The sequence below is a fragment of the Poecilia formosa genome, unplaced genomic scaffold, assembly GCF_000485575.1.
Source record: "Poecilia formosa unplaced genomic scaffold, Poecilia_formosa-5.1.2 Scaffold377, whole genome shotgun sequence".
NCBI classification, from domain to species: Eukaryota; Metazoa; Chordata; class Actinopteri; order Cyprinodontiformes; family Poeciliidae; genus Poecilia; species Poecilia formosa.
In genome coordinates this window covers 226598-241770 of record NW_006800316.1, presented here as the reverse complement: position 1 = coordinate 241770, position 15173 = coordinate 226598, and the positions used below count along the sequence as shown (strand labels likewise).

Genomic DNA, 15173 nt, shown 5'->3' with positions numbered 1-15173 from the left:
AAGGTTACATACTGCAGCTTTAACAAACCTAATTTTATTAAAATCATTAGAAAACCTTAATCAGGGTAAAAACCCTCATTGCAGTTTACTTGAATTTGTCCCGAATGTTTTCATGTATGGAGGACCAGGAAAAACAAAATATGTATTTATGCTTTTATTTTTTATTATGTCAGTTTTGGTCCTCCATACTCATGAAGGCGCAGCACATATGAACCACAAATGAGCTCAAACAAGGACTAAATAAATAAAACACACAAAAGAAAATATTTTTGGAAGCAACGTAATTAAAATAATAGATCAAGTCATGTCACTTTTGAAAAGTAAAAAAATCTTCTGGAAAAAATCTAATCGTTTTTTACATTTCCAAACTCCAGTCCAGTTAGTGGCGATAATTCTTGGTCTCTCAACCGAGAAGAAGAAGACAAGTTTCTGTCTTTAGCGGATGTGCTTCTGTTTCCGTTTCCTGCGGAGCTCAGCTGTCTATTTGGAGAGAAGGGACAGGACGAAAACAAGCTAATAGGAACGGCGCTGAGCCTGTGTTGCTTTTGCGCTTGTTGCTTTGACCCAACAGCATAACTGATATTTATAATTTTACGAACAGAAGCTGTTAAAATTGCAGTGTCGACAGAAATGCTTGCGGTGTGACGGGTTATATTCTCGTCTGTCAGCTCAAATGGTCACACACTAACCTTCGCAGCCCGTGTGCATGCAAGGATACCGACCCTGTCCTAACCAATGATGCAAGGTGTCTGTTCGTGAAAACGCCCTGATCCAAGGCAAGTAGCTTAACTATTTTACAACATCAGTTTTTAACATTTGCCTGCGCCTCGGCAGTGGACACGAAAACTCCCGGATTGTTTTATTCTATGAGACGTTTTTTTTTATGATAAATTGGAATAATCATGTATGCAAGACCTTTGAAAAAATCATTATAAGTAGCCTTTCACGAAAATGTCTCATAGCACATCAAGCAGACGCGAAAAAAGAAAATTGGGTTTTGTTTACGGAATAACTGCTTTGCCTAGTCGAGGTGACATCAAGCCTTTGAAACCATTTTGCTTGAACTCCTAAGTAAATCTACAATTACAAAATCTATATGGACTTTCTGAAGAAAGTTAACTTTTAATAGGTGAATAAAATGTTCTAGAAAAGCCTTGTAGTTTGTAGCTAAATAAAACATGATTAAACTATTTTCTTTTATTTCATTAGTACCATTCTCATAATATTACTTTTATATTTTAAGGTATAATTGAAGCCTCTTTGTTTTTTAGGGGGGACACCGATTGCAGTTTTCTGACCAATTGCCAACCACAGATCTTTGACAAGCCTGACTTGCCGGTGCCGATTTTGGCCAATATATATAGTTTTTTTTTTTGTCTGAAATGTTGCTAGGTGTAGCAAGAAAGTTGCTGAGTTGCCAACAATAGGGGTGACCATTGTTAACTGCAAATGTACAGAGACGACCTGATGGGCTGGTCTGTCATTTAACCCCTTCTCACTGAAGGGCAAAAGAGGACAGTGGCTGGTTTATAGGTAGATAAGGTTGGTGGATAAGATCGGCTTCATATGTAAATATTGGCTGATTACTGATCTCCCATAATGAATGAAATCGGGACTGGTTTATTGATGCACCTCTATTTGTCTGTTGAGAGGTTTCACTAATATTCATTAACCACCTTTATCAAGCCTACTGATGAAAACCTGGCTTTGCACACAAAGTTCTTTTTTTTCTTTTTTTAACATAATTGAGCTGACTTACAAAAGTGTGGAAAGAGAGGCGTTAGAATTGACTCGTAACTTCTGCTTACAAAGCCGTGAACATCTTAGACTTTTTTTTTTTTAAGGAACTCGCTTAAAGCAGTTAAGGGTCTTGAGGATATCGGACAGTGAGATTTATATACGTGGATTAATTTTACTGTAAATGTTTGGGTAACCTTTCTTCTGATGTCTGCAGTGCCATGTCTATATCTGTTTCAAGACCCAACCCTGTCCAGTTTCAATGCAAGAAGAAAAACAGAACAATGGCTGAAGTAAATGTGTCACCACTGAAGCATTTTGTCACCGCAAAGAAGAAGATCAATGGAATATTTGAACAACTTGCGACCTACATCAAGGAAAGCGCAGCCTTTCTGGAAGGTATTTTTTTATATATATATAAAATTATCACCTATGTTAACCTCTGGTAAAAATGTCACTGTTATGAGGTCTTACAGTATTATGATCACGGATCTAAAATGTGTGATTTTGCTTCTTTTATTTACATGCCTTGATGTGAATATGTAGCTGATTTGCTTCTTAAATGTTTGCTGGATTGTGGTCTGATCTTCACCCTCTTACATGACCTGTTGCTGTCAGAGCCATAATAATAGATTTTATTCACAATGCCCTCTTGTATCCATCAAATAATCATAAATGTTATTTATGAGGTGCTAGTGGAGACAAAGCTTTTCTGTTTTCTGACTGTAGAGTTTTTGTAAGTGTCCTCTCACTGCCACTGTCATTTAGTCAGGTTTTGTATGTAGAGCAACCTTCTTCCTCCCAACCTGCCATCCGTCTTCTCATGGGAGCAAAAGAATAGCAGATTTTATTCGTTTAGACGGGATTATACCTTGAAAACCGAAACCAACCAATGCCTAATCTCCATAGGTCTACTGTAAGATGGGAACAATCTTCCCCTTTGTGAAAGTATTTGAATCAAAAACAAAAACCTGAAAGTTTTATGTGTGTGTGTGTGTGTGTGGTCTATGAAGAAAAGGTCATTCAAATAAAATCTAACTTTAACATCTGGCTTATGTCTGATAATCAAATACAATAAAAAAAGAAAAATCTAACATTTATATTAGGAAAAACAATGTTTTGAGGGGTTTTATCCTGGATATCACCTTGTTGAATTTAAAATGCAGCAGCATATAATTCCTGTAATATAATCTTAATGAAATGGCTATATTGTCTTCAACATTGGATAAATCCTCAAACTAAACTTTCACATGGGCAAAAATAGACATTTATATACTAAATATGTAACATTTTGCTACCATATAACTTTATGCTAGGCAGCATTTTTTCCTTCCCATTTAAATCTTGAGTCCCCAGTTGTCCTTCTTTGCTCAAACAGAAATGATCTGCTCCCACCTTAAGATTTCTCTCACTTCTCAATAATTAGAATATGAAAATATGTTTTGCTCCAGTTTAACCATTAAAACATCTTTATGTAAATACAACAATCCCTCTTTTAGATAACTGATTTGATTTGCTTGTGATAGATCTCAGTGTTGCTCCTGCATTTTGTCTTTGGAAGACAGTATATGCGTAGTGTACTTTTTCAAGTTTTAGTAAGTAGTCTGTGGCCTTGTAAGTGTAACAGTCTGATAATTTACAGTGGGTAAAACACTGCCTGTCTCTATAGTTTTCATAGTCTGAAATTATACAAAATACGATGCCTTATATTAGGATTGTTTCAAGGATAAGGAAGATCATTAAGCGGCTAACCACTGTGTCCCTCACTGTTTAGATACTTACAAAAATGAGCAGCTGGACCCACTGACCACTGAGGAGCAGGTTCAGGAGGTCTGCGGCTACCTGTCCAAGGTGGCAGGAATAGGAGAAGTGCTAGCACGGAGGCATATGAAGGTGGTTTTCTTTGGAAGGTAAATTAAATTACATTTTCTAGCAGTTGGTAATTGTGTATTTATCTTCACACAAACTTTTATGAGCAAGTTGAACTGCTTTGTTTCTTTCCCACAAACATTCAAACTCAATTCAGTTCCCCCTTACTGGTCCCAAATGTAAAGTAAATGTTGTAACTCAAGTTATGGTGATGGCTGTGGGCAGAAAGGATTTGCTATGGTGGGCATCTGTGTTTCGCTTGGGTCTTGGTCTTGGGGGTGGGTAAATTTTAGAGGTGCACCGATTGCCCCGATTTCTTTAATTTTGGGTGATCGACGATCAGTCGATACTGACAGCAGAGTTTTTGCTCGTCTCAAAATATCAAACATTTTACATAAAGTGTAGGTAGGTTTCTGAAATTACTGCAGGTTTAACTGGCTTTACATGCTTTTCTTTCACAGAACCAGTAACGGGAAGAGTTCTGTGATCAATGCCATGTTATGTGATAAAGTTTTGCCATCTGGAATTGGACACACAACCAACTGTTTCCTGAGGGTGGAGGGCACAGATGGCAATGAAGGCTTCCTGCTCACTGAAGGCTCTGAGGACAGGAAAAGCATAACGGTTAGTGACCTGACTGACAGCTCCAGCTACCAGTGTACACTAAATAGGTCTGTTTGTGGTAGGATGTTGTTTGTGAGTAAAGATTGACCCATTGATGTCTCTGATCAGACGGTGAACCAGCTGGCCCATGCTCTGCTTCAGGATGTGGATCTGGACGCTGGCAGTCTGGTCTGCGTCATGTGGCCTAAAGCAAAGTGTGCTTTACTAAGAGATGATTTGGTGCTTTTGGACAGGTTAGCTGAAAGTTGATTTTTAGCTTTAACTGGAGTGTTAGTACTCAGTTTTGAAGAAAAATGTAACCGGTCCTTTTCTTTCACAAAAGCTGACGATGCCTCATAAAGCTTAGGTTTTCATGCTTTTCTCCTCTCCAGCCCCGGCATCGACGTCACCACCGAGTTGGACAGCTGGATCGACAAGTTCTGCCTTGATGCAGATGTGTTTGTTCTAGTAGCAAACTCTGAATCCACGCTCATGCAAACAGTGAGACACAAAAGCTTTGTTCTGCAGAAACAACCGACTCGAGTATTTTACGAGATAAAGCTGAAGTAACTGGGAATTGTGCAATTGCTTGTTTAATGTAAATTATTTAAATGCCCATCGTGTTCCAGCTATCTGTTTTAAAACGTTTCTTAACTTTCTGCAGGAGAAGTCCTTCTTTCATAAAGTCAATCAGCGTCTCTCCAGTCCTAATGTTTTTATCCTCAACAACCGCTGGGATGCCTCTGCCTCAGAGCCAGAATATATGGAGGAGGTTAGTCAATTTTATGTGAAAGAGTCTCAGTTCTGGAGGAATTTTATGTTGATGGTAAACTGTATGGAGCGCTTGTACATGAGGCCCCCTGGTCAGTTCAGAACCTTTGTTCCCAAATCTGTTGAGTTTTATTTTTTACAACGTATGTTTATCTCGACACAGGTTCGCAGACAGCATATGGACCGCTGCACTAATTTTCTTGTGGATGAGTTGGGCGTTGTTGACAGAGCCCAGGCCAGCGACCGCATCTTCTTCGTCTCAGCTAAAGAAGTGCTTCAGGCTCGTGTGCAGAAGGCCCAAGGGATGCCTGAATCAGGTTGATTGGATTCTAACTGCTTGTGGTGTTGAACAGGCTTTGTGTCAGGGGGCCTAGGGTGGGGAGAGTGTTTTTTTTTTATTTTTTATTTGGGAATAGAACAAAAGATCGACACAAAAACAAAGGCTGTTCATTTATTACCTTGCAATAATCCCAACCATTACCACTGACTGTCAACCAACAATGGATTTTGTGAGAACCAAATCTTAAAGATCCATTCACTTTAAAGAACCATTAAAAGGATCCATTTTTGAACATTTAGAAGAAGCCATTTAAAAAAAAACAAGCCATTTTATCTCTAATATAGTTTTTGGAATTCACATAAAAAGTAGAATAATCTATCAAATTAATCTGCAAAAAATTAATATTTGTTGAAAGGTTGCAAAATACAACAGCGTGTTCTTTAAAAAAAATGGTTCTGTATTTTAATAAAATACAACATTGTAAAATGTAAATGTCAAATACTTGTGCTATTTTTTTTTTACTAGGTTTTGTGTGCATTACTAACACTTCAGGGCTACAAAAGAAAAATGTATATACCTGTCCAATATGTAAAGTCAGTCCTGGTATTAATAAAAATGTGACGTGTGTCTAGGATTTTGAAGATGGTTTTGTTCTTGCCATTGTTCCAGGTGGCGCTCTAGCTGAGGGATTTCAAGCCCGAATGTTTGAGTTCCAAAACTTTGAGAGGCGATTTGAAGTAAGACCCTTTTACTGTGGAGCATCATAACATGTGTTTCCATTCCTCTTATCGTGCTTTAGCTAACTTCTGCATATCATTCATACACACGTTTCAAAATGACAGTTTTCATGTGAGCAGGTTGCAGACTTTAGGTTTTTCGAGACATCCACATTTTGCATTGATGTCCAGGTTGCTTGACTGCCTGTTTAATCGGTTTGCTGTACTTAGGAGTGCATATCTCAGTCTGCGGTGAAGACCAAGTTCGAACAGCACACAGTAAGAGCTAAGCAAATATCTGAAGCTCTGCGGCGCATTATGGACTTGGTGCATGTAGCTGCCCAAGAACAGAGGTGAGTGTGTGTTGTACTGTCAGGATGAAACACATGAGCGCTGTGGGGTGTCTCTCCCACAAACTGAAGCTGCACTAATGATTTGGTGTTAAATGACTAAAATTGTTTTGTGTGACAGCGTTTTGCAAAAGTATTGAAAACATTGAGCTTTTTTTTTTGTACTCTAAATTTAACATTTTTCATTATTAAAATAAAACATTTTAATCTTTTATTTTGGATTTTGGGGGCGACTGATTTGTAGTTTTGTGGGGGAAAAAAACAATACTACAAAGTGTTGGATCTAATTATGTTTCCCTGCTCTTATATGTAAATCATTTAGACCAGCTTTTGTTGAAAGAGTACTTTGAAGACATGTCAGCTTATCTATAGTGAATCTCCTCTACAATTCCTTGCCAATGATCCAACCGGGGTGGTAGTCTCCAGGTTATAGTTTTTTTTTGCTTTTAAAAAGATGCATGTCTTATTTTTTAAACACACCTTTCCAGATATTAGCCCCAATAAGAGAAAGTCTGTCTATGTCACGGTGCCCTGAGTACCACTTTTAAAAAAAAAATATATATATAGCAAGTTATAATCAAACTCCTTTCTCCAGCTTAATGAGTTTGTACTTTTGTGCATGTTTGCTCAGACTCTACTGCTTGGAGACAAAAGAGGATCGTCAACAACGGCTGGAGTTTATAGAGAAACAACTGGATCTGTTGACTATGGACTGCAAGGCTAAGATCAAGAGGATTACAGAGGATGTGGAGAGACAGGTGAGATAAAATTATGACATGTGACATCACAGTCTCTGTTATAATGTTGAGTATTTGTTTTAAAAGTAATGACAGTGCTCGACTGTTAAAATTTGCTTAATGTTACTGTATTTTAGTTCATTACATCCGTATTAAATGAAAACTTCGATAAATTGTGGCTTTCATTTCATATATTTTCAATAGCAGAAGTAAAGTTAACAGAACGGCATTAGGGTTGAAAATCCAACACAGTTTAAGAAACATTAAACAAAATGTGTACTTGACCGTTTTATCATTGACAGAAACGCCTCAGTTCGACTGACAGTAAATCTTTTGTCCTTGACCTCTGTCCATTGTTAGCTTGGTTTAACAAAACGACAAAAAAATAAAAGCAATAGGCTGTGAATCAGAATGTGAAAAACGATTCATGAACATTTACTAATTGACTTGGTGTGTCTGTTGTCCTGTCCAGGTAACTAACACTATGGCAGAGGAAATAAGGAAGCTTCATGTCCTAGTGGATGACTTCCACATGGACTTCCACCCGTCACCTGTCGTCCTCAAGGTCTACAAAAATGTGAGTTTCACTTGGTAGTTTCTAAAATGGTTCATTCAGTAGTCGGTGCATATCAAAGAATTAAGAAAGGGGAGAAAACGAAACCTTTTAGTGCTTTAATTTGTTTGGTGCACTTTGGGGTCAACATATATTCATTTAGAAACAAGAACTACCAAACTCAAATGGCTAATTTCCCTATTTTTATGTAAATGTAAGGAATTGAAAAATAGAAAATGAACTCATGATTTCTTTGGCTAAGAAAAAACTGAAAAAAAAAAAGATTAATCTTAATGAATGATGACTTTTGGAAATAAAATGTCAAAGGTGTAATATTTAAGTCTGCACCCAGCCAAAACAAAAGAAGTTTCAAAGATCTATTTGATAACCTGATTGGTTGCTAGATTACTATATAAATGCTGTATAAATGAAATATGACTTAAATGAAATTTGACTTCATAATTTTAACGCCTTGAAATTGAGCCTTTGTATCTTTTTTACATAATACTGCCCCGTTAAGCAAAGAAACTAATGTAGAATTTATACTTTAAATACTAAATCCCAATCTTCACAGAGCAGTTTTTAGTACCATAACTTCCAGACCATTGTGCGCACCGGAATATAAGCCACACCCACTAACTTCGACAAGAAAAGCTGTGTACATGTACAGGTCGCACCTGCCTATTCTGCAGGTTTCCACGTTGTAAAATGAGATATACAATTTTTAAGACTTAAGCAGCTTGTACCACGACTGCTTTAAAACAAAAACAAAACAAAAAAAGCAAAGATCATTGATCACTACCTACGCACTAAAGTTGCCTTCCTCAGTTTTGGAATTGAACTCATTTTAAGTCTTTCTGTCGCTGTTGCTCTCATTGTCACTTTTGTGTAGAGGTGAATTTGCTCTGGAGTTTGTCCTGTCTTCTTCATCGTGCAGCAGTCCAAACCTTTCTACACCCACTGACTCAAAAGGCGAGCTTTAGCTGCATCACCGTGTTTAAAACATATGAGAAAAGCAGTGGCTTATAGTCTGGAAGGTATAATGCTTGCTTTTAAATGTAAGAAACATTTTCAAATTACACAGGAGACATCTTTCACAGAATAATAATATGTAGTCTAAATAATAACGATCAAATCAGTCACTACTGGTGTGGCCTTTACAAACTCAAGCAAATAGTTTTTTGGTCACTTGAAGACTGTGCAGCTATTTTATTTATTTATTTTTGCCAGCAGCCTGTCATGAGGTCAAACTGGTTTGGAGAGGTGAAGGAGAGGTAAATGTGCAGAGTGTGAGATGTATGCCAGTTCGCTGCAGCCTGACAAGCATGTAAAGTTAATTGTGTTATGAGTTTTAAACCAACGGACTTGATGGGTGTTTTATTTTAGTTCCTCACTCAATTTGAATTACACAGTCTGAGTTTTTGCTAAACTCCCAAACAGTTGTCCAGTTTTAACAATAAACTAGAAGGTCATTTTGTGTTTCAGGAACTCCATCGCCACATAGAGGACGGTCTGGGGAAGACCATGTCCGAAAGGTGCTCAAGCTCCATCACGAACGCCCTGCAGGCCACACAAATGGAGATGATAGGTAAAATATCAGGCAGCTAAATACTAATACTTCTTGTCTGTTGTCTCTGCACAGTCTCACGTTTGGTTTGTGCCATTTACATATTGCTGCAAGCTACAATGTCAGATCAGTAATGTCTATGGTTACTCCATCAAAATTGCATTAGGTTTCATTAGACTTCATACAGTGTGGGTGCTTGATGTGCAAGTCTTCACGAACACCTCTGACCCTTAGTTATGTGTCTGCTGTCAGCAAACTAAACTAGCACCTCTCTGTCCCCACATTGAGATGCAGCATTTTGTGCAGGGTTCGATCAAACCCCGTTTCCATCGTGGCAGTAGAAATGTAAGTGGTTGAGGGATATAAATACCTCAGCGTTTGCCGGGACATCAGAATGGACTGGAGACGCAACAGTGAAGCCGTCGAGAAGGATCAGAGCAGACTGGACTTCTTGAAGAAGTTCAGATCAAGTTTTGCAGCAAGATGCTGCAGGTCTTCTGTAAATCTCTTGTCGAGGCCGTCATTTCTTCTGCTGTTACCTGTTGGGGCAGCAGCATCACAGTCAGGGTCCTAAGAAGGCTTAACGACCCGATTTTAAAAAAAAAAAAAAAAAAAAAAAAAAAGCTGTTCTGGAGACGACTGTAGAGCCTCTGGAGATGCTGGTGAAAAGAAGGACTTTACATAAAATAAAGATTCTCCCGTGCCAGCCGCAGTGTTGTCTCCTTAACTCGAAAGCTGTGAATCTGTGCCGTCGTGTCACAGGGACGTGACCAGGGTGGGGCGGCTCTATCAGTCTGACAACCTCTGTCCTAAAGGGACTTCTAATGATGAAAACATTGCTTTAAGGGAGGGAGACGGGGAGTTAATGAGCGTACAAACTCAGCTTAAAGTTTGCACTTACAGTTTGCATGTTGTTATTAGGAAGATGAGCATTTTGATCATATTTTAATGTAAAAATCACTTTCACCATCTATTTAAATTGGGTTACTGTTATCATTGATCCCACTTATCAACTGTTTTATGCCTCTTTTTGTCGTCATCTCACGGATGGTGTTTTGTCTCGGTAAATGTAAATTGATCTCAACTGATTTTTAAATCATTTTTATTACAGAGGGCCTGAAGCCTCTGCTGCCAAATTCGATCAGAGAGCAGGCCAACAAGATTATTCCTCGTCAGTTCTTCAACCTTACATACGACCTGGCCTGTGACAAGCTCTGTAGTGATTTTCAAGAGGATATCAGCTTCCACTTTTCCCTTGGTTGGACCATGCTTGTCAACCGGTTTCTAGGGCCCAAGAACACCCGACGGGCCCTCATGGGCTACAGCGACCAGGTAATCTTTCCCAGGTTTTTGAAAAAGAAAACTTCTTAGTCAGTCACATTATCTGGATGGCGTTAAATTGGCCTCTGGTGATAAAGAACCTTGTTGTTATCTTTTACCAGGATGTTATCTTTTTTTTTTATCTATTATTTTAGCAGGTTTCTCCTTTGAAATACTGTTAACATTGGAGTATTTTGGTCAATAATTCACTGTATTTTGCATGTTTAATTACTACAAGGAAGGTTGTGGTGCTGTAGAAGCATGACCTATAATCACGCCCGAATAAAAGAGATCTGTGCTTCTTTTTTTTGCTACTAAACTTGCAGGTTCCTCGGCCCATGGCCCTAACACCAGTCAGCACCAGCATGCCTCCATTCCCACAAAGTTCTGTGACTCAGGAAGAGCTCATGGTCACCATGGTGACAGGTCTCGCATCTCTTACGTCGCGTACTTCCATGGGTGTCCTTGTGGTCGGCGGTGTGGTAAGTTAATTACAGGGTCAAATACATCTTTATGAAATCGTTCCAAATCTGCGTAGTCATCAAAACATTCGACAGTAATCAATAATTCCCTTCCAACTGAGTCACTATTACACTAATCAAATGACGTAGTGAACACGACTGCCAGCATTACATAAGTGTTTATCATTACTGTCATTAATCAGTTCTTACCCTCTTTACCTCGCTAAGAAAACCTCTTGGAGTCAGGCTACCTAGCTGCTGCTGGGTTAGCTCTGTGTTTTTGTGATGCTGCTTGAAATTAGCTTAATTGTTTTTGTTGGAGTTAGCCAGTCCTGGCTAAGCGTGTCCGCCTGCAAAGCACCGAGTCCAAGTCTTCTGGTTTGGCTTTGTTATTATCTGTTTAGAATCCTACTCAGTATATTATTTAATTTCCTTCTCTTGTCTTTACTGTTCACTTCATTTCTCAAGTCACACTTTCTGAATAGTTCATTAAAATATAATTCATTATAAGACTCTGCCTCTCTTATCATTAGACGCCGAGATCGATCGAGGTCATTGATTACATCTCTTTCAGGTTCTGGAAAAATTTCAATGTGGGAACAATTTTATTAAATGGGTCAAAATATTACACAGCAGAAATGTATGTAAAACAATAAATATCAATAGGGGCTACACACCAGACTTTGGGAGTGATAATTGTTTTCTTCAGTATGTTTTGACGCCAAAGTGTTTAAAGATAACTTGAGGCTCTTGCGACTGTGTGCAGATTTGGAAGGCAGTGGGATGGCGCCTGATTGCGTTGTCACTGGGTCTTTATGGGCTTCTCTACGTCTACGAGCGACTCACATGGACTACCAAAGCCAAAGAGAGAGCCTTCAAGCGACAGTTTGTGGACTACGCCAGTGAGAAGCTGCAGCTAATTGTCAGCTACACTGGATCCAACTGCAGCCACCAAGTCCAGCAGTGAGTTTCAGCCGTGCTGTGAATGGAGACAAAACTCAGATTACATGTTCCGACAGTAAAAAGTGTCTACTACTTGGTCACTACAGAGCTATGTCAACTTGTTGTTTTTCGGTCTTGTCTTTGACAGAGAGCTGACAGGCGTGTTTGCACAGCTGTGCCAGCAGGTAGACGTCACCCGTCAGAACCTCGATGATGAAGTGAATGAAATGAACAGGAAGATTGAGCTCTTGGACAATCTACAGAGCAAGGCTAAACTTCTACGGTAAGATGTGTTTGGAGTTACAGGATGGGCAACATGTCGGCGTCTTCGCTGTCCACATGACTGCGCAAGGGTGGAATTTCTATTCTGAAACAGATTTTATTATTTTTTTAAAACTATGTTGGTTTACATTTATCGATCACATACAAAACAAAGAACAGAACAACTGTCGGCAAGAGAAATCACTTGCATTCTGACAAAGATAAAAAGTTACAGGTGTGAAGCAGCATTCAGATTTACTTTCCAGTTTTAGAGCAGCATATATAATGTCAAAGAATAAGAGACCTGACTCAGTTTTTCTCTAGAAATCTAGTCTATTTTCTCCATCTCTTTTTGTAAAGATCCGCCCGCGGTCTCGGCATATTAACGTTAACTTTTCCATTTTGTGTGTTTCCTCCATCAGTTTCAGTCAGTCCTTTAGCATCAGTGGGGTCAGGTTGAAGCCATTTTCGAGCGATCCTTTCTTTTTTTTTTTCTTTTTTGGCTATAGCACTGAAGATTTTTACTGAAACTTGTTTTAAGAGAAAATTGTTTTGGTTTCCTAATATTTCTTTATGGGTGTGGGGCACAAGTACCGTATTTTCCGGACTATAGAGCGCACCTCACTATAAGCCGCATCTGCAAAATTTTAATAAAAATAAATAAATAAATCTGGAAACGTACATATATGCAAGCCGCACCCGGCCATAAGCCGCTGGTATCTCCGCCTCTCGATTTTCCACAAGGAGGCAGCAGAGGGCTACGTCTTTAATAAATTTGCTATTAAGGACGCAGCCCTCCGTCTCCAACACTGAACCATGGATCCGTTCACGTCGAGCTTACGTGCAGCGGCTACTATTTATTAGTATTTATTTTTACCGTCAGACACTGACTGATGCCTAAATGCAGATCTGAATTCCGTTTTTTTTTTTTTCCTCTCATTAGGAACAAGGCAGGCTGGTTGGACAGTGAGCTCAATATGTTCACCCAGCAGTACCTCCAGCAGACCAAGTGACCCAGGCAGAGCTTCCTCTGAGACTGAGCATCGTCAGGGGAACATGTAAAATGCTTGCATGGCTAATTTGTGACGTAATTGTAATGTTCTGTTCAGAAGAGACGGCTAACCCGAGTCAACAGAGCTCTGTAGTAATTGCTATGTGTTTCTATGGAGATAAACTGTGCAGTATGCATGTCATGCAAAGCCTATTTGAATGACAACAGAAGTAAATATTCCTCTCTGTACATCTCCATGTGCGTCCTTTCATCCTCACATGCGCAAATTCGGTACATCTAAGGAATTTCACTGTCATGTTTGTTGGATAAGTTAGCTCAAAAAGAAACACACACTTTGTTCTCACCTATTCACTGTTAGCATCTTAACTTGTGGATGTTCTCACCCAGTGTGTAAAAAGCTTCAGTGTACTTCTGCTTTTGGTTCAAATCAGTTTGATTTTATAGCTCTGATTAAACAAACGTTTCAAGTAGGGCTGCACAATTTATCGCAAACATTTTGTCATCACAATATAAACTGTGTGCAATATTCGTATTGCACAGGACTGTTTGGAGTGCAATAATTTTTGGCTAATGTAATTCGACTATAATGAACTTAGTTTTTTTTTTTTTTATTATTATGCTAATGCTATGTTTCCAGTTTGTTTAGCCAGTTTGATAGTCTGCTCACACCAAACACTAATGATTTTAGATAAAATGCTAAAGGTCAGAGTGCGATGGAAGCACAGGACAGGAAGGAAAGGAGAAACTGATGTTGTCAACAAAATATTTACCAAAGTTATTGTCGCCACAAGATTTTCTAATATTGTGCAGCCCTATTTTCAAAGCACTTTACGAAACAAACAGGTCCTGTTTGTGTACAAAAATATGCTATAGTCTCTGTCTAAACATACAGACACCAAGTAAAGTACAAACTCATTTAAACTTGATCCTATTTATAAAACAAAGCAGTAAATTTTATTCATCATTCAAATTGGTCAAAGGTTTCTATCAACAGAAACCTTTGGATGTATGTACGGCTAAAAACCAATTAATCCATTCTATATTCAATCTGTAGCCTAATTTATTGTTGACCATATTGTTGAGTCAAATTAACAATAAGTTCAGATGTATGATGTTTGTTTTTGTTGAGATCTTGTATAAATGTAAAAACTGTTTATTTTGTCAATTTATTTCCCTCTTCAACAATCGGCAAACATTACTTCCAACAAAATGATTACACTGTTCTTGTAAGTGCTTACAAATAAACTTTTTTCTTTCTTTCTCGTTATTCTGGTGCTTAAAAATGAATAACTTTGGTGAGTCTTGCTCATCTACAACTTATGTTACCGCTTTATTAATAGCACCTTATCCCTATTTGGGGAAAAATGCCTTTGTGATTTATTTATTTTTAACAGTTTATAGTGTGCGAACCACTTAAAGCTGCAGTATGCAAATTTTACAGTATGACAGGTAATCTGTAAAAAAAATTGAGCTCTTCTGTCTTCTCCCAGTGCCCCCAGAAACAACTGCAGAAATACAAAGCTTATTCAGAAACAAGCACAAGAGTTTTGTCAATCACTGTGTGTACTCGCCGGTGTCGCCCTCCCTTTGCTCTCTGCTGTACTACACCACCCCTTCTCCATTTCTTTGAAAACGCTTCTAGTTTTTTATGTGTAATGTGCTGATTAATACTTAGCTTACAGTAAAGATGACTTCTGGTCAACCCTGCTTTTGTTTTCGATTTTTACAAGCTTTTTGTTCAGAGACTGTTTATACCAGGGATCAGCTGCTAGCTTGTTGCAGGTCTGATGTACTGCATCCCACCGAGCAACCAGAGCTGAGAAGGAGACATGGGAAATATCCGGGTATTATGCAACACGATTATGGACGGTCTGCTGCTCTTTCAGCGGTGTAGTGAGGCTAGCCTTTTTCTCACCACTTGTGACTATGCACCTGCTACTGCAATACAATATATCACCACATGGTGGGACTACTTGCCTATCGTATGATTTGTA

General features: G+C 38.6%; 1 protein-coding gene across 1 annotated transcript; it reads left to right on the top strand.

Annotated features, from left to right (window-relative positions):
* The first annotated feature begins 449 nt into the window (after positions 1-449).
* Positions 450-14446, top strand: mfn2 (mitofusin 2). Its single transcript, XM_007575437.2, has 18 exons — positions 450-776; positions 1955-2136; positions 3512-3647; positions 4068-4230; positions 4339-4463; positions 4602-4710; positions 4874-4981; positions 5144-5297; positions 5930-5997; positions 6208-6329; positions 6958-7084; positions 7536-7640; positions 9102-9204; positions 10295-10515; positions 10830-10985; positions 11731-11927; positions 12055-12189; positions 13111-14446. Exons 2-18 carry the CDS (start codon positions 1959-1961, stop codon positions 13178-13180), a joined length of 2277 nt encoding a protein of 758 aa, XP_007575499.1. The 5' UTR covers positions 450-776; positions 1955-1958; the 3' UTR covers positions 13181-14446.
* The last annotated feature ends 727 nt before the right edge of the window (positions 14447-15173 follow it).

Bases quoted from the DNA above. Each gene is read 5' to 3' on its own strand.
- mfn2 (XM_007575437.2), top strand. From the start codon at position 1,959: ATGTCTATATCTGTTTCAAGACCCAACCCTGTCCAGTTTCAATGCAAG. The intron at 6,330-6,957 runs GTGAGTGTGTGT...ATGTTTGCTCAG, and splicing joins GTAGCTGCCCAAGAACAGAG to ACTCTACTGCTTGGAGACAA. The intron at 9,205-10,294 runs GTAAAATATCAG...TTTTTATTACAG, and splicing joins CACACAAATGGAGATGATAG to AGGGCCTGAAGCCTCTGCTG.